Below are 23,046 nucleotides of genomic sequence, written 5' to 3' on the forward strand. Positions count from 1 at the left end.
AGCTGTACCTCTAAGCAAGTGATGAAGTGGTCAGCTCGGTACTAATAAAAGAGGTAGATCGGGTCCAACGACCTATCTACTATGTTAGTAAGGTGTTGTAGGGAGCGGAGACGAGATATCCGGAGATAGAAAAGTTGGCTTGCGCATTGGTTATTGCAGCCCGAAAGCTTCGTTCGTACTTCCAAGCTCATACTTTTGTCGTCCTCACCAACAAACCTTTGAGGCAAGTTCTACTCAAGCCCAAGATCTCTGGTCGGTTGACGAAGTGGGCCGTTGAGCTCAGCGAGTATGACCTCCAATACAAGCCGCGAACTGCTATCAAGGCCCAAGCCTTAGCAGACTTCGTCGCGGAATGCACTTTCAGCTTCGAAATCCCCAGGCCGGTTGAGCACGAGGCCCCCAGTTCGGGCGAGCCCGAAGCTCCCAGGCCGGTTGAGTCCGAGCATCGTGAGTTAGCAACCAGTGCAGCATCTCTCCTAGTTAGGCCAAGCACGAACTGGGATGAAGAGCCCTGAATCCTTCACGTAGATGGCTCCTCAAACCAGGAGGGTAGCAGAGCAGGAATAGTTCTGCACGGCCCAAGTGGCACAAAACTGGAGTACGCACTACGCTTCGAGTTTGTGGCATTCAACAATGAAGCGGAGTACGAGGCGTTGATAGCCGGACGGGCTCTAGCCAAAGAAGTGAAAGCCAAGCATATCGTCATCTGCAGCGATTCCCAGCTCGTGGTCAATCAGGTCACAGGCGAATACGAAGCTCGCGAGCCGACTATGATTGCCTACTTAGCCAAAGTGAGAGAGGCTCTGCTCAACTTCCAGTCGCACTTCATCAGGCAAGTCCCGAGGTCGGAGAACGCTGAGGTCGATGCCCTGTCCCGGTTAGCCAGCACCAGTGATAATACCATGAGAACCGTGTACATAGAGAACCTGCCTCGGCCTAGCATTCTCGGGGGGGGGGGGGGGGGGGCAGAGGAGGTCGCTCTTGTCGTTCTAGCAGAGTCGAGCTGGATTGACCCGCTTGTGAGCTTCCTGCTACACGGGACCCTCCCTGTAGATCGCAATGCCGCCAGAAGGGTAGAGCGTCAGGCGGCCAAATATGTCATGATAAACGAACGGCTGTACCGAAGATCCTACACGCTCCCCTACGTGCGCTGCTTGCGACCCTCCGAAGCCAAGCTCGTGCTCCGCGACACTCATGAGGGCCTGTGCGGCGGACACTTGGGGGGTAGGGTCCTCACCCAAAATGCGCTACGACAAGGGTACTACTGGCCAACAATGAAAGCAGATGCTATTGAGCTCGTTAGAAAGCTTGACAAGTGCCAGAAGCATGCCAATATCCACCATCAGCCCGCTGCCAACCTCAAGTATCTCACCAGCCCATGGCCTTTTGTGCAATGGGGCATCGATATACTCGGACCGTTTCCACCAGTGACAGGCCAGAGGAAACTCTTAGTGGTAGCAGTGGATTATTTCACCAAGTGGGTAGAAGTTGAACCTCTCGTGACAATCACAGCTCGAAACGTACGAAACTTCTTTTGGAAAAATATAGTGTACCGCTTCGGGTTACCTCGAGTACTGATTTCTAATAATGGTAAACAGTTCGAAGACATTAAATTCCAGAACTGGTGCCAAGACATGGGAATTCGATAGAACTTCACTTCAGTCGCACACCCTCAAGCAAACGGTCAAGCAGAAGTCATGAATAGAGCCATCCTCCGTGGACTGAAGGCACGGTTAGATCGAGCTAAAGAACTATGGGCAGACGAGCTACCCAACGTTCTATGGGCTTACCAAACTACAATGAAGACTGCCACAGGAGAAACCCCCTTCAAGCTCACCTACGGCACAGAAGCAGTCATCCCAGCCGAGATGGAGGTTCCCTCGCTACGACTAGAAGTGTATGACAACAAGGCAAATGAAGACAAGCTATGTACCAACCTCGACCTACTCAACGAAGTAAGGGACCTCGCATATATCAAGACCGTAGCCTACCAGCAAAAAGTAGCTCGGTACTATAACGCCAGGGTCAAGAAGCGAAACCTCCGCGTTGGCGACCTGATCCTTCGTAAAGTTATGGTACCTGAGCCCGGTGTTGGCAAGTTCGGATCGAATTGGGAAGGACCCTACCAAGTGAAATGGGTGTTCGGGGAAGGAACATACAAGCTCGAAACCCTAGAAGGGAAACAAGTACCTCGAGCATGGAATATTGTCAACTTAAGGCAATATTACCTGTAACTACTAAGTAGACCACGAGTCACACTTAGAGCCTAAGGGCCAAAATGCTGAGTTAACGTAGACCTCGGTGCGATAAGACCCAGTCACCTCTATGGCATGGGCGAACTACTGAGTAGACCACGAGTCACTCCCAGAGCCTAAGGGCCAAAATGTCGAGCTAACATAGACCTTGGTGCGATAAGACCCAGTCGCCTCTATGGCATGGGTGAATTCCAAGAGTGAACTATAAGTCACTCCCTCAGCCTAAGGGCTAAAACACCGAGCTAACTAAGACCTCGACACTGTGAAAGACCTAACCGCTTCATTGGCAAAGGCTAAGTATTAGTACCAGAGGCGTAGGCAGCTCGGGTGTGAACCCAATGAAGCGTAGCTCTTCTCAGTATACCAGTTGAACCCAACAAGGAACGACCTGCGAACATATAGTTCGGGCATACATGGTAATTACTTCGGGGTATACTATAAAAATACCTCAAACACTAAGGGATAGCTTAGGGTAACAACTACCAAAAAATCCTACTTCGGGTATGTAGCTCTAACAGCTCGGGTGATAAAATCGCTTTGGCAGAAAGTAAAGAGCACAACATACTTAGTAGAAAAAGATAAAAATTCCATTACTAATTAATGTAAATAAAAAAACCGGGCTTAACAGCCCAGGAAGAGTTCAACAAAAGTAAAATAGGGCCAAACCACCCAAGAAAGAGATTTTAAAACCGGGTTCTGACACCCGGGAACCACCAGAATTTGTTCAGAGAAGAAAAAACAGAAGAGCCACCGGCCTCAGGGATCCACCGCCTCCACCTTGTCCTCATCCTCCGAAGAGTCAGGCTCCTCCTCCTTCGCCAGGTCCACCGTCTCAGGATCCAGGCCCTTCATTGTTGTGCCGTCGAGGTTGAGCCCAGAGAACTTCTTGCGGACCAACCAGCGGCAGAGCTTAAATCCAGAGCGGTAGGAGCTCGAGCCATACTCCACTTGGAGGTCATGATACTCCTGGGAGTCCTTAAAGTCCCACACCGCCTTAGCCCGCTCGGCCTCCACCATGGTGTCGAAGTTCCGAGTTCGGTCTTGAAGCGTGGACTCCAAGTCTCGAACCTGCTGGCGAAGAAGCTCCCTCTCCACTGCCACCCTCGATGACTCCTCCCGGTAGCGAGTGCTCTCCTCAGATAGCCGAGCGATCTACGCCTCCAGGTCCCGGACGAGCAGTTCTTGGGCCTCGCTCCCCTTTTGAGCCTGAAGGACTTCACCTCGGGCCCGGTCGAGCTCTCCCTAGAGCTTCTGCACGGTTGACCTCTCAGCACGAGCATCGCCGGAGTGGATGTTGGTCTGGAGGGCCATGGCGTGGATGGCGGAGTTCACCTGCCAACAAGAGACTAAGGTCAGAAAAGAGAAAAGAAGAGAAAAGAAAGAAGGAAGAGAAAGGACACTTACCACCAAGCAGTGAGCGGAGGCAAACCTAGCGAGCTCCTTGGGGTCCATCTCTCCCCAGCTGGCAACCTCCTCGTGGCATATCGCCCTTCGGCTCTTTCGTGCAGCCACGATGTAGTCATTAACACCCTCCTAGCTCCCGATAGGGAATTGCGGGAAGGGGAAGGGGCGGGATGGCCCAGATGAAGGGAACTGCCCTTGTGCCGGGACCTCGGGCTCTTCTGCGCCACCTTCCGTGGTGACTCCCTCGAATGGAAACGGTGGAACCTCAGGTGGTGGAGAAGCGAAGGCCGGGTCAGCAGACTCGGACTCAGCGCCCCCAGAAGTGGAAGCACGGTCAGGACACGACCTCTTTGCCTTATGCTTTTAGTTGCTGGACAGAAGGCGGCGTGCATCAACACCAGACATGATGGTTGCCAAAAATCACAAGGAATTAGTCCAGTAAAAAAAAAAATTTGCAAGGCACTACACGACCTAAAAGCCAACCTACCTGGGCTTAGGCCAGCTTGCGCGAGCTTTTCCTTGGTCAAGTAGTCTGACCAATGGAAGCCAACTGCTGTCCAGGATTGCAGCGTTTTCCAAACTTCGGGGTCCAACTCAACCCCTGAGTCCTAGATGGCGGCCCTACAGTGAGTTGGGAAGGGCCTCCCTTCGGGGTTACAGACTACGAAATAGTCCCGCTTCCAGGTCGGGATCCTGTTCGGCAGCTCGTATAAGAGCTTGAAGCCGCGATCGGGAGAAAAATAGTAGGAATGCCTTTCTGGAGGCGCTCCGGGAGAAGCATTCTTAATGCACAGAATGGTGGAAAGGATGTCAAGATTAAGGGGAAGACAATACTCATAAAACAAAGAGATAGTCCCAACTACATTTCGGATGGAGTTGGGATGAAGCTGGTCAACGGTGACGTTGAAATGATTCAAAACCTCCACTATCAGAGGATGCAGAGGAAGACACAGGCCAACCACGAGCTGTTCCTGGAAGATCACGATCTCGTTGGGACCATGCTCCCAGGGATAGTTACCGGAAGGGAGACTGTAGATAAGGTCTCCGGGAAGGTTAAAATGAAGGACTAAGGACCTAAGTCTCTCCATCGACATGGAGGAAGGACCAAAGCTATCGGGCTCCTTGCCCCGAGGTGGAAGAAATCTTGCCAGAAGCCTCCCGAGCTTCCGGAGCCTACCCCCAAGCTCCCCCTAAGCTCGAGGGGGCGTCATCTTGGTCATCACCCCTGGAAAAGACGTGGTACTGATACCATGACATACTGACAAAATGATAAGACTCACCAAGTAAGAAATGAACCGAAAAGACGGTGAGACCAGAAGAAGAGCTCGGGCAGCTAGACGAAGACGCGACCTCAGAATCCGAAGGCAAGACAAGTTAGCGTAAAAGAAATGAGGCCTGGGGCCCACCTATTTATAGCCACTATTCCCTCAAATCGACAGCTCGGATTGAGACAGATCTGACGGTTCGCAGTTAAGCTGACCGCACGTCTTCTGAAACCGAAATGTGACTGGCTATACGTCTCCCATGATTAAGGTAATGCCGACTGCACGCCTTTCAGAACTGAGAGCCGCTTCTGCACGTTATTTTTTGGCATTCAAAAGGTCTAGAGACCCCCTGACTTTTGCGCACGCATTTAATGCGATCAGTCAATCAGGTTTGAACTTCCGGTCAAATCCACCCGTTATACTTCATGAACTCCTCACACCAAGGTAGCACCCTTAGCCCGAGGAGTGGGGGGCAATTGATGGAGGGTGATTTGACCCGACCCCTTGAGATGGTGACATGTGGACATGACTCAGCACAAGTAACAACTCAGCACTACAGCCTGACCGCGACTAAGTAACGAGCCCACAGGACAACTCGCTACGTCGCAGCTTGCCATAGGATGAGCTCGCTATTGCGCGAGCTCGAGGACCCCCGATGTACTGAAAGGAAATACTCCAAGACAAGTCTATCCCAGCTCGCGAGCTAGGATAACCAGCTCGCTCCAACACTTAGGCAGAAAAACTGCCCCAAAGGCAACCTTAAGAGGAATCACCTCGAAGTACCCCTGGGAGCTCGCTACAAGGTAGCTCACAACAGAATAGCTCGCTACAAGGCAGCTCGCTATAGAATAGCTCGCTACGAGATAGCTCGCTACAAGGCAGTTCTCTACTAAGTGATGCGACGTTTTTAGGAAGCTTCTATCTGACAAGACTGTACCCGTCAGACTGCGCCACATCTCCTGACTGGCGGCGCAGTCCCTGCCAGCCCGACAGACTGCACCCACGTCTCTTGACAAATGGTGGCATGTCTGTCCTTCCGGGACGTGTCACTCATTCGATTGGGTAGTACTCTGCAATGGTCACCTGCGCAGCCCTGGCAGATAATGGCTGCGACAGAGGTCCAGTGGCGGTTACGCCCAATTTGACAAGAACGCTCATATTTAAGAGCCCCCTAGTTGAAGGGAAAAGCTCTCTCGAATATCTTGAGTATCTTATCTTGAATATCTCGAACTTACTTGAACTTTCTCTCGAGCTAACTCAGTGATCTAGCGCGACCTACACTCTTAGCCTTCTTTGCACTCATTACTACTTTCTCCAGCGTTCTAACTTAAGCATCGGAGTATTCCCACCGAGCAAGTCCCCCGGGAATCCTTCACTGTCTTCTTCTTAGGTACCGTCCGTCACCAGTCAGCTACCAGGTAGGAGTGCCCGGATTGCACAGCATCAAGGCTTTTGTATTTGCAAAAAGCATGGCTTGAGTTTCTAGAGAGTAAAAAACCTATAAGTTCATTGTTGCCTCACAACTCTGCGTGTGCGTGTTGTTGTAGTCATGGAGACTGCTAGAACGGTGAAGGATGTTTTGCCTCATGAGTTCGTGAAGACGTTCACTACTCATCTCAAACGATGGGGAAGATGGAGCTTCCTCGCTTATTGGATTGATATATTGTGAAACACCATCCTGCCTGTGTAATGCCGGATGGTTTCTAAATTTGTAGCTATACCAAATGGTCTATACACTTGTGAGAATCATACAAAACCTTGTGATTTATCAGGTTCTAGGTGCATTTGAATGGTGTAATTACAATTATATCATATGGGGGATAAATGTTTGCATCTATAAATGATGTTCCAAAACTGTAAGCAATCATCTGTTTTTTCTTTTTTTTTTCAATGTTGGATTGTTTTTAAGTATGTAGTACACTATTTGGTCTTCCCCATACTGGATGGTGTATGCACCTATGATTATCATATATAACTATGTGGTCAGTTTGGTTTTAAAGGAATTTGAGTGTGTTAGATCACATGTGTAATTGATGATTGTAACTATAATTGATGACTCAAAATTGTGGCCAACCATCTGTCTTGTATAATGTCGAATGGTTTATTATTTTATAAAACACCATCCGGTCTCCACTATACCAGATGGTTTGTGCAGTTAGAATCATATAAAACCTTGTAGCCTGTCGGGTTTTAGATGAATTTGTGAGTGTAAATACTATTTTTTTTCACTTGAGTGATAGATATACAACCACAATTGATGATTCAAAACTGCAAGCAACCATCTAATCTTTGTAAAATCAAATAGTTGCCAAGCCTATAAAACACCATTCGGTCTATTTGTTGTTGGGTGATGCTTAGATTTTTTCCCCTTTGAAGCACTGCCTGTTGTCAAGTTGTCAACCAAGTGCCTAAATTTTTTTCCACGCAATAATGCATATGTGAAGTGATTTCTTGTACCAAAGTTTTAGTAATTTGTTTGACCTATATTGACGCCATTTCTTAGATTTTTGCAAGAATTTATGCTAAAAGTGGAATCAAACAAAGGTGGTTTTTACCAATGAATTCATGTCAGATGAGACCTCTATCAATACAAGATGATGTGGGATTTATATTCCATTAAGAAGTTAGAAATAATGAACACACAGAAAGAAAGAGAGAATGCCCTCAATAGCGAAACATGTTATTTCAAAGAAAATGGTCCTTTAAACATATAGAGGTGAGCTAAGAACCAATAGAGGCATGGAATGGCACAAACTTTTGCTTTCGTTCTTTTAAATTGAGATGCCAATAGAGGCATGAAGTAGGTTTGCTTATGGGAGAGATGGATTGGATATTGGGGGAGAGATGTGTAGGAAATAGTGAGAAGAATCCTCTGAGGAAAGAGAGAGAGAGGTGGGCATTTCAACTAGGGGCAATTTGGTCTTAGTAAAGACTTTTTTCTTCAAGCTATCTGCTTTTACAATTTATTTTGAAATGTATCTGATTTTTCCAATTCAACAAACTTTGTTAATTTTTATGCAAAAGGCCCTTTTTAATTTTGGCAGACTTTGGGATCCTAGAAATGCCATCATCTTCAAACAAAAGGATCCAAACCCAATTCATGTCCTTAATAGAGCAAACAACTATCACCAATTAATATTAAATCCTACACCAGAATTGGGTTTGACAGGCCTAAACTTATCTGTGGATCTGCAGCCCTTGTTAAATGCAAAATTTCCCCTAATTCTGGTTGATAGGTCATGGGACACAAACACTCAATCTGCTTTTACTAGTCCGTTCTTGTTATCTAGTCACTTTTACTGGTCTGTTCTTGTTATCTTGTCATTTTATTGCAGAGGGACAGCCTTGCCCAGCCAACTCCCCAACACCACCCAACATCAGTTGAGCTCTGGGCAATTATAAGAGGTCTTCAAAAGCTTCGCAACTTGGGCTATTTACATGTTTTTTTGCTATCTGATGCTAAGCATGCTCTTTTGAACCCGAAGGGAATTGATAGAAACTTCAACTGGGATGTCCAACCTCTCTACGATCATCTCCATTATCTCCTATCTCCTTTTGTAAACATCAAACTCACATATGTTAACAGATCTGTTGTAAGGCCAGCTCATAGTATGGCCAAACAAGCTAGGCTTTTTAAATCTTATGTTTTTTACACTCGCCCCCTTCTTCCTTTCTCTCATTTTTGAACTCATCTGACGGGGATGATTCTATATCCTTGATGTTTTTAGTGGTTCCCTTTAAAAGAAAAAATAGAAGTAAGAAAATAAACTATTCATTTTAGGTGTTATAATACAAAGTAAGAAACTAGAAAAAAATAAGTCAAATGTATTTTGATCTTAGGTTAGTATTCTGTGTTTGAATGCTAACAAATGCACTACAATCTATTCTTGTATTTTGGAGTTGTGCAACTTAAATTGGCCAAGTGTGGACAGATTTCATGTGAAGTAAAATGTTTGTTTAATAAGAAGTATATCTGTTCAAGTCTTTGTTAAAAGGCTAATTGTTGGCTTATCTATAGGACTTTGCTTTGATATTAATTCTTTATTTTCATTTTGATTTTGAATAATTTCAGTTTCTTTATAATATCTAGGATTCATGGTGGAACCCAGTTGAGGAGCAGAATTCACCACATTGGACAAAAACGCATAAGAAGATTTGTTGTTAATGTAAGGTTATTGTCTCTTAATTTTCTATTGTAATCTACCTATAAAAAAGAACGTTACGAGATTTAATACTTAAATTAGTTTTGGGCCCGTTTGTTTTCACTGACATGGGTAAGTGAGTTTACCCGGGCAAGTGTTTCTTAATTAAGTAAAATTTGTCTAGGTAAGTTCTTCTAGCATTTTTATGCAATATAAGTTACCCAAGTAAAAAGAGAGGCGGGAGGGAAAAAGCGTTATTAGCTCACATGTAAGTTGCTTACCCACTCTCCAAAAGGGTGGAACCCTTACTGTGGAACCCATAATAGCAACAAATGGACACAGGGATTGTGATCAATTATCCAATTGACCAATTTATCACTCGTTAAACACTGACAAACAAGTGAGCCCTTAGTGTTTCTCAATAATAAATCTATACTAAAATACCCCAATTTTTGAATTTGGTCATTCACTAATTTTAAGGTAAAAAATGTAATTTAAACAACCGGATTTCTCATCATTTAAACCCATCTTATTACATTTTATATTGACGGTATTAAGTCTCACTAACATTCATTGAATCCTATTCTTGACTAAAATACTCCTATTTTTGAATTTTGTTTATCTTTAATTTTAAGGGCACAAAATATAATTTTAACTATTACATTATCCTCATTCAATTCCCTCTCATTAAGTCATATATTTAGGTTATGTTTGATTTGAAGGAAAAGGTAGGGAAAAGAAGGGAAAGACAGGAAAACCAATACGAGGTTTGTAAAGGTTTCCCTACCTTTCCCTTATTTTCCCTAAATTTTCCTTCAAACCAATCAGTCTTAGAGTATTAACTCCCATTCTTTTGTTAAATTCTATATTAATTAACCATATTAAAAGAATAAGTATGTCAAAGAATAATTGTTTTTATTGATGATAAAAATAAAATACAAATTTAAAACCAACCCAAAAATGGAGTTATTTCTGCCTTTGGTGTCGAGTTAACAATTCTAACCTTTTTGGTCAAATGTGTGAACCCTTGGTGTTATAATTAAATAATAAAAAAAATTAAAAAAAAATGAAAACACAAAAAGTACAAAAAAATTGTAGAAAGAATTTGGACATATTCGTCATTTTAAACAAAAAATAAATGTGAAAAATAAGAATAATTTTTATAGAGATAAGAATATAAAAAATTGTAAAAAAAATTATAACATTATTTACTGTCATCATGATCATCATAAAAAAATATCATATACAAACACATACACAGTTATTAGTATAAAAGAGAGTAAAAGACTAAGCATACATTCCGTTTCATAAATTAACTGACTTAAAATAAACATTCATTCACATTTCTTATTAAAATATTAGATATTATGAGATGTTTTGGCATATCTGTGTAAATTAGAGCTAAAAGAAATTTGATTAAGAAGAAGATTTATGTTCCAAAGGCTCACTTTGAAAAGAATACTTACAACTATGTACATTTCAGATACATAGAAAATAATACAAAATACAATATTTGTATTTATACTCCTTCCAAACTGAAGCCAAGGAATATGTTCTTGTTTACCAAAACCATTCAAAACCAACAACACAAGATGAAAAGATTATAGCACATAAAAAGACAAAAGACTTGGATGGATGTTTAATCTTTTGAGTTGTCCATTAAATTTAAATCTAACAATGATAAGTCAATGAACTATAATATAATAAAACATCTATCAATCGCATAATTGTTTATATAAAAATACTAAAAAGTTGTTAAATAAAAAAATTAAGGATTCGTTTGATTTGCAATCGGAATCAGAACCAGAATCCCTTGATAGTTGAAATCAGAATAGGAATAAAAATTAAAAAAGGAATAAGCAGGAATGAAATTTCATTGGCAAGAGAGTGGCAGGGAACAAGCATTCCGATTCTAATTCCGGACCCTATTCCGCAAACCAAACGGGGGGCGTAAGAAGTTGGAGTCGTATAGGACGAGGAAACAGTCGCCGGGCATTGTTAGGGTAGTATGGCTTGATAATTCCATCTTGTATGCTGAAGACGCCCAAGTCACGACCTCCCAGAAGTGTATTTATATTCAGGCGTGCACCTTCGTCGTCGTCCGTGAAATATATACAATCCTCACTGCACTCCGGCAATTCACGCAGGGATATGGACTCGCTCTCGCCCAAAAACAACACATTGTCTCCTATGTTCTTCACCTGCACCCAACTGGGTTTCGTAGTATTCCCTCCTTGTTCCTCTTCCTCCAATTTGAAAACGTCAAACCCAAGTGTTTTATAAAACCCGTTAAAACTGTCAATCTCCTGATACCTCACGCTCCTCCCCACCAGCAGCAGATACTCCGACGTTTTTATTAAGTATTTCTTCTTGCAAGGCAATCCAACGACTTTTACCGTCGCTACATCTCTTCTCTTGGGGAAGGAGAAGGCGAAATCCCACGATTCAATACTTCCATTTTTACGCACCGCGTAGAACTTCCCCTCGTAGTGGATGATGTCTTCGTAATAATCGCCACCTGGCAAGGAAGTCCATGACTTATCTGTGGCTCTACACAAGACCAAATGACGTTGCAGACCACATATAATTATCACAACGTAGTCATCAGGGTGTTGGGAAGGATTTGAGGAACACAACCACTTTGTGAATAAAGTGGTCGTGCCAAGAGGGAGGGACCCAGATGATTTCCTCATACGGAGCGCCGATTCCTTGAAGAATAGCATACTTGATGGCAGTGCCGGATTTCGATCGGCGAACGTCGCGAATGAATGAAAGCGTCGCCACCGGTGGGAGCCGGATTCGTGGGGTTCCTGGGGAGAAGGGGTTTACGAGATGGGGATCATTGCTTTTGTCTAGGTATGCCAACCAACCGTGGGAAGATCCGATGAAAGCAGTTCGACATAAATCTTTTGGAAATTTCATCTGGTAGACCTTTTAATCTGAGAGGCAAAAGAAATTCCGACTTTGTTTGTCGCATCCGAGGAGCAGAAGCAGAGGTGGTGACCGGCCCGGGGGAGGATAAAGAGAGTACCTCATCCCTTGTGCTGCACGTCTCCAGGATCGGCAAACGGCGGAAAAGCGGACATAATCGACTGGCCTCCGGATAAGAACTAAGAGGTCTTGCGGAATTCTAGACCAGTCTTCGGTCATGGGAGCAAAGGGAGACGGAGTAGGTTCTAAGAGTAATGGCGCTGAGGTTGATGGTTGGGAGGAGAAAAGGTAGAAACTTTGAATTATTTATAAGTGTTTTTCTATCATATTCTTATAATCACTTTTACAAAAGCATTTTTATAAAAGTAATTTTATGAAATGTAGTATTTTTATAAAAGCACTTTTATAAAAGTAATTTTATGAAATATACTTTTACGAAATCATTTTTACAAAAGTACTTTTTTGAAAGCACTTTTATAGTAGTTTTATGGAAACACTTTAATAAAAGCATTTTTACAAAAGTACTTTTATGAAAGCACTTCTGTAAAAGTACTTTTGAAAAAGCACTTTCACAAAAGAACTTTTATGGAAGTACTTTTATAGAAGTAATTTTATGGAAGTACTTTTATGAAAACACTTTTATGGAAGTACTTTTATAAAAACACTTATGAAAGTACTTTTATAAAATCAATTTTACAAAAGCACTCTTATGAACAAAGTGCTTTCATAAAAGAACTTCCACGAAAGTACTTTTACGAAAGCATTTTTACAAAAGCATTTTCATAAAAGCACTTCTATGAAAATTTGAATTATTTATAAGTGTTTTTCCATCATAATTCATAAACACAACTGAACTTGAAAAGGAAACTAGAGTCCGAAAATAAGAAAGAGACCGGAGGTCTTGATGACTCTTTTAAGTCTTTAGTTCTAAAACAGGAAGGAATTAGAGGAGAATCTGGAAACCCAATCCAGAGTCCAGAGTATCCAGTCATCCTTGATGTGCTTGGAATTTCGACGTCATCCCGTTGGAAACTGGTATAGGCTAGCTAGTTGATCAAAGGATCATCCATAATGTCTATAGGCCATCGGTTGCCTACAAGCTAAGATACATAGCTCTCCTCCACAAAGAATTTGTACTTGTTTCAAATTGCACCTCCCCAAAATAAGTTAAATATGCATCTCAACATAACACGCCTCTAACAAATTTAGTCACATGTTTATTTTTTCACTCAGCAACTCCATTTTGTCGAGCAATATAACGAATTATTTCTCTCTAAGTGTGGCCGTTTTTCTGAAAAATGGTACCACGTCATATCTATATAGGTTGGCGTTTGAACAAACGTCTACATATATGTATCGTGTTTGGAAGTGTGGACGCTTTTTGGGACCGATTTTCAAGAAAAAACGTCCATGCTTCGAAGATCTGTTTTTCACAAAAAAATGCTTCTGCCACATAAGTAGTGAGCAACACTATGTTGTTTGATAAGGTGATTTTCATCACCGCTTTTCAGGTATGTGCTGACAGGTAAGCACCATATAGGATACACATCAGTCAACCGTTGGCGTTTCATCACCGTTTCATGCATCGATGGGGTCCCGATTTTTTAATAATCAGCTGAACCAAACAATGAGATACATGGGCATTTGTTGAAATGCCTATGTGTATCCGACGTGACACCGTTTTTTTGAAAAATGACCATAGTTCCAAACATCCCCATGATTGTTTGGTCAAAAAACGCTGAAAATGGGCATGCCTCGTAAATCAAGACTCCACCAGTTCATGAAACGTTAAATTTGGCGTTTCATGCACCGGTGAACCGTTGCCCTCAACGGTTGACTGATTGGCGATTACGTGTATCCTATGTGGCGCTTACCTGTCAGTACATACATGAAAAATGGTGATAAAAATCACCTTACCAAACAGCATAGTGTTTTTCACTGCCTACATGGCAGAAACACCCAAACATATCAAGGCATTTTTTTGTGAAAAACGAGTCTAGCAAGCATGGGCATTTTTTTTAATCGGTCCCAAAAAATGCCCTTGCTTCCAAACACCATCCTATTAATTAAGCACATGCGTTGCACATAAGAAATTTTTCTTCATATTAATTACTTGAATTTTAGATATATCATAGTTAAGATAGAAATTGAAAATTAACAAAAAGTAACAATATGATTAAAAATAAACTTAAATGCTTGTACCAAATAACAATTATTATTATTATTATTATTGAATTTTGTGTTCCATTTCTATAATAAATAAAATAACTTTTATTTTAACAATTATTTTTATTTAATATGATGAATATATAACATTAGAAATGTTCTCAAATGTTTTTGACAAAATTTTGTACATTTTCCTTTTTGGTGTTGTATATTTTTTTAAATATTTATTATTCAATTATGGCATCATGGGATTCTTAGAAAAGTTGGATCATTGACCCACCATCTATATAAGAAAATAACTTTGATTTTATGTTAGTTTTAAATTAGGAAAAATTATAGTCAGAACCACCTGTACATTTAAAATTAGGCTACACGTTAGTCCATAAATCAACAAAACTCTGACAACCGGCTCTACACTTCAAATTATAAAAACCCCTGCCATGTCATTGGAGGCTTATGTGGCTATTGCCAATATGGGACTTAATCCATGTTGGACACAACAAAAAGCTTATATTGAAATTGTCCTTTAATGGTTTTTAGTTTCTCTCCTGGTCTCTCTCTCAGTCGTCTCTCTCTACTCAACGAATGTGTGATTTGAAAATAAATAAAATTGGTTTTTGATTTCTTTATTTACGTTCGCTCTATAAAAAATCATTACACCAATTTAATAAAAGTTCACAAGAAACTCTTGACTATGAAATTTACACCAATTTGATAGAAATTTATAACTTATTGTATAAGTGGTTGGCCCCTTTAGTTCTTTTATATGGTTTGATTAATATTATAAACGTTTGTAAGAGAAATAAAAAATGAATGAGAGAGGTAGCGGGAGAAAGACTGAGGGAGAATGAGATGTTAATCAAGAGGGAGAGTGAGGAAGAAGAATGTGAGAGAGAGAGAGAGAGAGAATGGAAGAGAAAATGAGGTTTTGATTTGGATACATACCAAAGCTAAGAGAATGGGAGATCAGGAGATGATTGCGAGAGTGAGGGAGAAGGGAGGGAGTTTGAGAGATAGAGTAGAGGGAGCGGGAGAGAAATTGTAAACCTATTTTCATTATTGGCATTGTTTGTGTCCAACATGGATTAAGAGTCCCATGTTGTCAACAGACACATAAGCCTTTGATGACATGGCAAGGGTTTTTGTAATTTGAAATGTAGATTCAAGAGATAGAGTAGAGGGAGCAGGAGAGAAACTGTAAACCTATTTTCGTTATAGGCATTTTTTGTGTCCAACATGGATTAAGAGTCTCATGTTGTCAACAGACACATAAGCCTTTGATGACATGGCAGTGGTCAGAGTTTCGTTGGTTTCTAGGCCAACCTACAACCTAATTTTAAATGTATAACCGACTTTGATTATAATTTTTCCTTTAAATTATATATTTTATTTACATTATATAAATAATTTTTACTTATCATACTTAATTTTTGTTTGTCTATGATATCATTTGACTCAAACCACTAACCCACCACCCAAAAAGAAAAATAGTTTGATTTCTAGGTTGGAATTAAATTTTGTATTATATTTCTATCATTGAAATTTTTTTTCTTATGTATAATACTTATTTTTGTTCAATATAATGAATTTGTAATATTAGAAATGTATCCAATATTTTTTTTATAAATATATAATATTAGATATGTGCCCAAAATTTTCTCTACCTTTTTTATTTTTGTGATTCTTTGTATTTTCTATTTTTTAAAATTTTATTATTTGACTATGACATCATTTCATTTATAGGTAGATTTTAAATTTGACATTCATTTTTCATCTTTAATAAAAATATTTCTTACATTTCATACTTATTTATTTTAAAATTTTTATTATTTAATTATGGAATGATTTATTAATCCATTTGACCCCAAATGATCAAATTGCTTGCCCACCACTAGGAGGGAATAAAATGGTTTTGTTTTCAAATTACTTTTCAAAATATTTATTTTTATACTATTAAATTAATATTGTGAATTTATTTACATGAATTTAATGATGAGAAAAATATATCTTAAATATAGGATTTAATGAGAAAGAATAGGAAAACATTTTTATTTCCATTTGATTTTCAATTTTACATTCAATTTCCATCATTAATAAAAATATTTCTTATTTATCATACTTATTATTGTTTAATATGTATGTTAAAAATGTTGCCAATTTTTTTTAATTTCTATTTTTTTTATTTTATATATTTTTCATTTTATTATTTAATCGTGGCAACATGGATTAACCCATTTGACTCAGAATTGTTTAATTTCTTACCTCCACATAGATGAATACTCTATTTTTTTAAGTAGATTAAGTATAAGCTTTTATGTTATTGGAATTATTAATTATTAAGTATGGATTTAATTAATAGAACTTAATAATAAGAAGAAACAAAAATAACTTAAATATAAGATTCATTGAACAAGAACGCAAGTTAAAAAATTAAATATTGGATTTATTGAGAGAGAATTAAATGCATTGAATATCATAAAATTACTCTTTTCAACTCATTTAATATCAAAACGATTACCCTATTTGCCCTCACTTTTTATCAATAAATTTATATGTAGAGGGGTAAATTTTGTCCTCAAGAAAATTCCAGAAATATTCGTGAGGTCATTCGTTCTTTTTAAAGTAGTATAGACTTTTTTATATTGTCATATTTTCTATATTGCCCACCATATTTTCTGTATTGCATAAAAATTAACCCAATTAGAAAATTGAACAACTTATTTTTCCCAACATATTTTCTATATTGCCCACCATCCTCAAAATACTTTCATTCTAAAGCCTCAAAATGGTCAATATCTTCCCAAAGAGATTGTAAAAAGGAGAAATACATAACTACATTCTTTCTCCCCTTGACACATACCACAGGCCTCTCTTTGGAGTTGATAAAATCTAGCAGTGTTTCTAATCTACAATAGGCGGTTACCACCTATCCCAAATATCTTTGGGTGTAAAAAGAAATATATAATTTCTAACCATATGTGGCTGCAAGCATACCAACCACAACATTACCAATGAATTACCTTGTTCCTGCTTGGCAAATTAACTTTAGGTCTTCAAGTTTTGGTTTAGTCTAGAATTTCTAGCTTCCTCCAATAGTGATCTTAATTGATTGAAACCACTCGAAAAAGTTAGTTCGTCGTTTCACATCCCACTAGTGACTTCAACACTTTCAAGGACGAATATATTGTTTGGGAGTCTCCGTAGTTCACAACATTTGGAAGTGACAAACCCTATTTCAAGAACACTCCAAGATACCCCAATAGTTGGGTATAGATGTAAATTACAAGTAAATAGGGCCAAAAACAAGAATTGATGGAAAAATAGAAGAGAAGAAAATTCCTGAGATATTCTAGAGCTCAAAAAAAAAAAACATGAGAGATCACTCCCTATCTTCATCGGTCTCAAAGATTAGAACAGCTGCAATCAACCAAACGTGGCAGAAAACTCATGCCCATTTTTTTTTTTTTGTATTTGAATATTAAAAAAATACAAAAGGATACCTAAACACCTTCAAATGCCCACAACATTCATATGAAAATTCTCCAAAAAGAAGGGCACATCAAAATACCAAAGCCAAGTTCAGCTGCCACCAACTATATGGACTGCTGACGTCATTTAGCAGTAATATGATGTTAGTAGGCCTCCATGACTATGAAGCTCAATAGTAGAGAGCTTCTAGACCTCCCTACTCTGATACCAAGTGGTAAAACTCAAGGCAGAAGAAGAAGAAGTCAATGGGGACAACTCACTGAGATTTGAAAAAAGAAATCATATATTGAAGTCATATTCTTTACAGACTTGTACATGTGGATCTATATTGAAGTCAATGGGGACAACTCACTACTGAGATTTGAAAAGAAATCATATAGTTATAAAATTTATAAATAAATTTATTTTTTTTTCAAATTTCCCTCAATCAAATAAAATAATAGGGGTCAAGTAAAATTCAGTTTCTTAAATGGGGTCCTTTTTTAGAGGTGAATATGCAAGAAATAAAGAAAAATATACAACAATAGCACCCATGTGCCTGTCGCATGTAGACCAAGTTATGAGGTTTGAGACATGGGGTTTTAACTTTTATGTTTTTTTTTTTTTTTCCTTCCGTTTGTTTTTCCTCATTTTCCCTCAACAACTTTGTCACCTCAAACTTGGAAATAGTAATTTTTCCCATTTTTGAGTATCCGACTTGGGTTTGGGATAGAGATTGTCTTAGTGAGGAAGGGGATTAATAAGGATACCCGATTGAGGATGGAGACAGAGATGGAAAGTGTAGTCCCCTCCCCTACCTCAACCATAATTATATAATATTATTTATATTATATATCAAATATATATTTATGTTTTAATTTTTTTCTTTATTTTAAGTAAATACTTTTCCCAGAAAAATTTTTCATTAAAAAGTTGAGGATTTGAGTCTCTGATGTTTTCATTAAGGATCGACGATAGAGGTTAACCTTTCTCCCTGATGGGGATTAGGGTTAGGAATGGGAAATATGATCCCCACCCAAAACCCACTTTGTTATGACTAAACTGATGTTATGATAATACTTGCCCCACTAATCAAAGGTCTTGGATCCATCGTTGTTTTTAAAAAATATGTATAATCAAAGGTCTTGGATACACCATTATTTTTAAGAAATATCTAATTTTTTATACATTCAAAACCTTTTCTTCCAAGACAAAACATAGCCAGCATTTCTTAAAACAACTCATCGACGACTGCACTTTGGCCTCCATGAACCGTCACAAACCTACATTCAACTGTTACATATTTTTCCAATTGTTAATAGAACAAGAATCCATTGTGGAATTCCGGGAAAGCCAAGCTGGCAACTGATAGTTGTAATAGACACGTGGCCCACTTGTCCTAATCGATTAATATATATATATATATATATATATATATATGTGTGTGTCAAGACATTAAGTTAACAAGCATCATTTTATTCTTTCATTCTTTTTCTTGTCCCGTAACTTCATCGCATTTCCCTTCCGTCGTGCAAAGTTCATCGCACGGCTCCCGTTTGCGATAAATCTTTTCTTTACATGGTATCATAGCATTTCTGGGTTTTTGTATTTTGTTCCTCTCTCTAATTTCCCTGTAATGGAATTAAACCATGATTCATCTTATTTCTTGCATACTTCAGATAACTTAGAACTCCGTTGGTGTCTTGTCCTCTCAATGGAGACAACTATCCGACTTGCCAGCGTGCGATGAGAAACGCCTTGAGAGCCAAGAATAAGTATTGCTTTGTTGATAGCTCACTATCAAAGCCTGATACAAGGTCACCACAAGAATTGCTTTGGATCAAATGCAATTCAATGGTGATTTCTTGGATTTTCAATTCACTGGCGCGTGAATTCCATGACAGTGTTGTCTACGCAGAAACAACCAGTGAAATATGAAAAGATCCTAAGGAAAGGTTCTTGTAGAAGAATGCGCCAAGAACATGCCAACTCAAAGAGAACCTTGCAACATTGCAGCAAGGAAATCTTTCGGTGGCGGCCTATTTCACCAAATTGAAGGCTCTATGGGATGAACTTCAAACGGTGTTCCAGTAACTAAGTGCACTTGCGGAGTGGCCAAACAATTTGTAGCCATGAGAGAAGATGAGAAACTACATCAGTTTCTCATGGGACTTGGTGATATCTTCAGCAATGTCAGATCCAACATTCTTGGATCGGATCTTTAGCCAAGCATCAATAGGGCATACACTCTAATTGTCCAGGAAGAAAAACATCTTATTGTCATTAATGCACCGACCAATGCAAATCTTGATACTGTAGCGGCACTCTTTGCGAGTTCTTCCAAGAATCATTCAGGTTCCAATACCTAGACAAAGCCTAAAGTGAAATGTGAACACTGCAAGAAACTTGGGCATACATGACACCGCTGTTTTGAGTTTGTCAAGTATCCACTGAACTGGAACAAGGGTAAAACACAAGCATACGACAAAGGAATGAAATCCACCCTAGCATCAGCCAGTACACAGAATGTTGAAGCATCTCCTATTCAGGGATTGAGCCTGGAACAATACAATTGGCTTATGGCACTCATAACAGTGGATAACGTCATAGCCAATACCTCTGGTAAGGATCTTGGTAACTCTCCCCATCAACCTTCTTGGATCTTGGATAGCGGAGCTTTAGATCATGTGGTCTCTAATTTGAAATTCCTTACTGTTTATAAATTGTTGGCCCAACCCAAGCCAGTTCGCTTGCCCAATGGAGTGGTTTTGCAAGGTACACATCAAGGGTCAGTTATGTTAATCCCCAATATTACTCTTCATAAGGTTCTACATATACCTGGTTTCCACTGTAATATGATATCCAATAACAAATTAACTGATCAATTGTGATGCACTATCTTTTTTTGCCAACTACTTCTGTGATTTAGGACCCAGTGTCGAAGAAAGTAATTAGCATGGGTAAGGCATTGAATGGAATCTATCACTTCACTGTTAAAGACGCTCCATGTTCCTCTGCCTTGGTTGTTCACAATGAAGTCACTATTGATATATGGCACAAACGACTAGGCCATGCCTCTCAACACTCTCTTTCTTTGGTTCATGGCATCTCCACTCTTCCTACAGGACTGTCATGTGACACTTGTCATTGTGCAAAGCAATCGCGCATGTCATTTCCTATAAGTAGGTCTCGAGCATCAACATACCACAACAAAATGGTGTAGTCGAATGCAAGTACAGACACTTGCTTGAGATAGCCCGAGCACTTTGCTTCCAAGCAAGGCTGCCTCTTTCCTTTTGAGGAGAATGCATGATCACGGTAGCATATCTGATCAATTATCTCCCAACTCAAGTACTCGACGGAAAGACTCCCTTTGAATTGTTGTTCAATCAACCGCCATCATATGACCATATTCGTGTGTTCAGCTGTTTCGTTTATGCTAGAAACCACAATTGTACACATGATAAGTTTATTGCTCAAGCAGTCAGAGGGGTATTTGTAGGATACCCATTTCGGCAAAAGGCTTACAAAATCCTTGATCTGGACTCCTGACAGATCTTCACATCACGAGATGTCATCATTTATGAAGATCATTTTCCATTCATGCTGAATGAGTCAACACATGCCACTCCTGACAGCATTGGTTGTTTTCCACATAGTGAGCAAACCGTTCTGCTCAACTCAACTTAGAATGACTCAATTCAGTCTGATCTAGTTTGCCCTAACCAAGACAACTCCAGCATAACTAATATGACTCAACTTCACCGTCAACGAAAAACTCTGGCATATTTACAAGGTTATGATTGCCAGTTTTCTAGACACTCAACTAGTTTTCTTCATCATGTGGACAACCCAGCTAAGCCATACACATACAAACAAGCAGTTTTTGATCCATGGTGGCAGCAAGCTATGGAAGATGAACTTGCAGTATTAAAACAAAAACAATATGTGGACTCTTGTTGAGCTTCCATTAGGAAAACAAGCCATGATGGGTGTACAAAATCAAGTATTGAGCTGATGGAATAGTTGAGCGGTATAAGGTGAGACTTGTAGCTAAGGGATACACTCAAGTTGAGGGCCTGGACTTTCATGACACATACACACCAGTGGCCAAACTAGTTACAGTCAAGTGCCTTTTGTCAATAATTGCTAATTGAGGATGGACCCTTCACGAACTTGATGTTAATAATGCTTTCCTAAATGGAGATCTCCATGATGAAGTCTACATGGAAATTCCACCAAGTCTTTCTCATCCTAGTGGCAACCGAGTTTGTAAACTAAACAAATTCCTTTATGGACTACGACAAGCCTCTCAACAATGGTTTGAGAAGTTTTCAAACGCCCTTAAGCAGTACGGACTCACTCAGTCATTAAATGACTATTTGGTCCTCTTCTCCTCCAATTCGAGTTCATATATTGTCATACTTGTTTACGTTGATGATCTGATCATCACTAGCAACAATATCGATCAAATTAATGATCTAAAGCAATATCTGAACAAGTGCTTCAGTCTCAAAGATTTAAGACCACTCACTTATTTCTTGGGGATTGAGGTTCATCACTCTTCCTCTGGGGGTTTTCTACATCAACGGAAGTACCTACTTGACATTCTACATGAAGCTAATATGACTGGTTGTCACCCAGCTTCATTTCCAATGGAACAACAACTGTGATTGATGAACAGAGTCCCTTACTTCTGAATCCTAGTCGCTTTCGCCATTTCATTGGCCGATTAGTATACTTAACCATTATGCGACTAGAACTTTGTTACTCTATTCATGACCTCAGTCAACATATGTAGTACTCAACTGAAGCCCACATGTCTGCAGCCTTATGCATCCTCAGATATCTCTCTACTTTTCCAGACAAAGGCATTCTCTTACCTTCATCGAATGATTTTACTGTTCGAGCCTATTGTGATGCCGACTAGGGCAGTTGCCCAATCTCCCGACGATCCACAACAAGATGTGTGATTTTTGTCATTAATTCACCTGTATCTTGGAAGACAAAGAAACAAAACATTGTTGCTCGCTCATCTGCCAAGGCAGAATATTGTGCAATGGCATCCACCACCGTGTGCTCTGGCTCAAACGTCTCCTCGCGGATCTCAGCATTCCTATCGCCAACCTTTATTGCTTTATTGTGATAACCAAGCGACCCTCCATATAGCAGCAAATCCAGTCTTTCACGAGTGGACGAAGCACATATCCATTGATTGTCATTTCTTGCGTGAACATGTGCAGCTCTGGCTCAAACGTCTCCTCGCAGATCTCAGCATTCCTATCGCCCAACCTTTATTGCTTTATTGCGATAATCAAGCGACCCTCTATATAGCAGCAAATCCAGTCTTTCACGAGTGGACGAAGCACATATCCATTAATTGCCATTTCCTGCGTGAACATGTGCAGGCCAAGA

At 39.8% G+C, this 23,046-nt stretch overlaps 1 protein-coding gene across 1 annotated transcript; it reads right to left on the reverse strand.

The window, feature by feature from the left end:
* Positions 1–10,991: 10,991 nt before the first annotated feature.
* On the reverse strand, positions 10,992–11,789 carry LOC104589780 (putative F-box protein At2g16290). Its single transcript, XM_010248212.1, has one exon. The coding sequence runs from the start codon at positions 11,787–11,789 to the stop codon at positions 10,992–10,994; it is 798 nt and encodes a 265-aa protein (XP_010246514.1).
* Between the last annotated feature and the right edge of the window lie 11,257 nt (positions 11,790–23,046).

This window comes from Nelumbo nucifera, chromosome 3 (genome assembly GCF_055504915.1).
Source record: "Nelumbo nucifera cultivar China Antique chromosome 3, China Antique-T2T, whole genome shotgun sequence".
Lineage (NCBI taxonomy): Eukaryota > Viridiplantae > Streptophyta > Magnoliopsida > Proteales > Nelumbonaceae > Nelumbo > Nelumbo nucifera.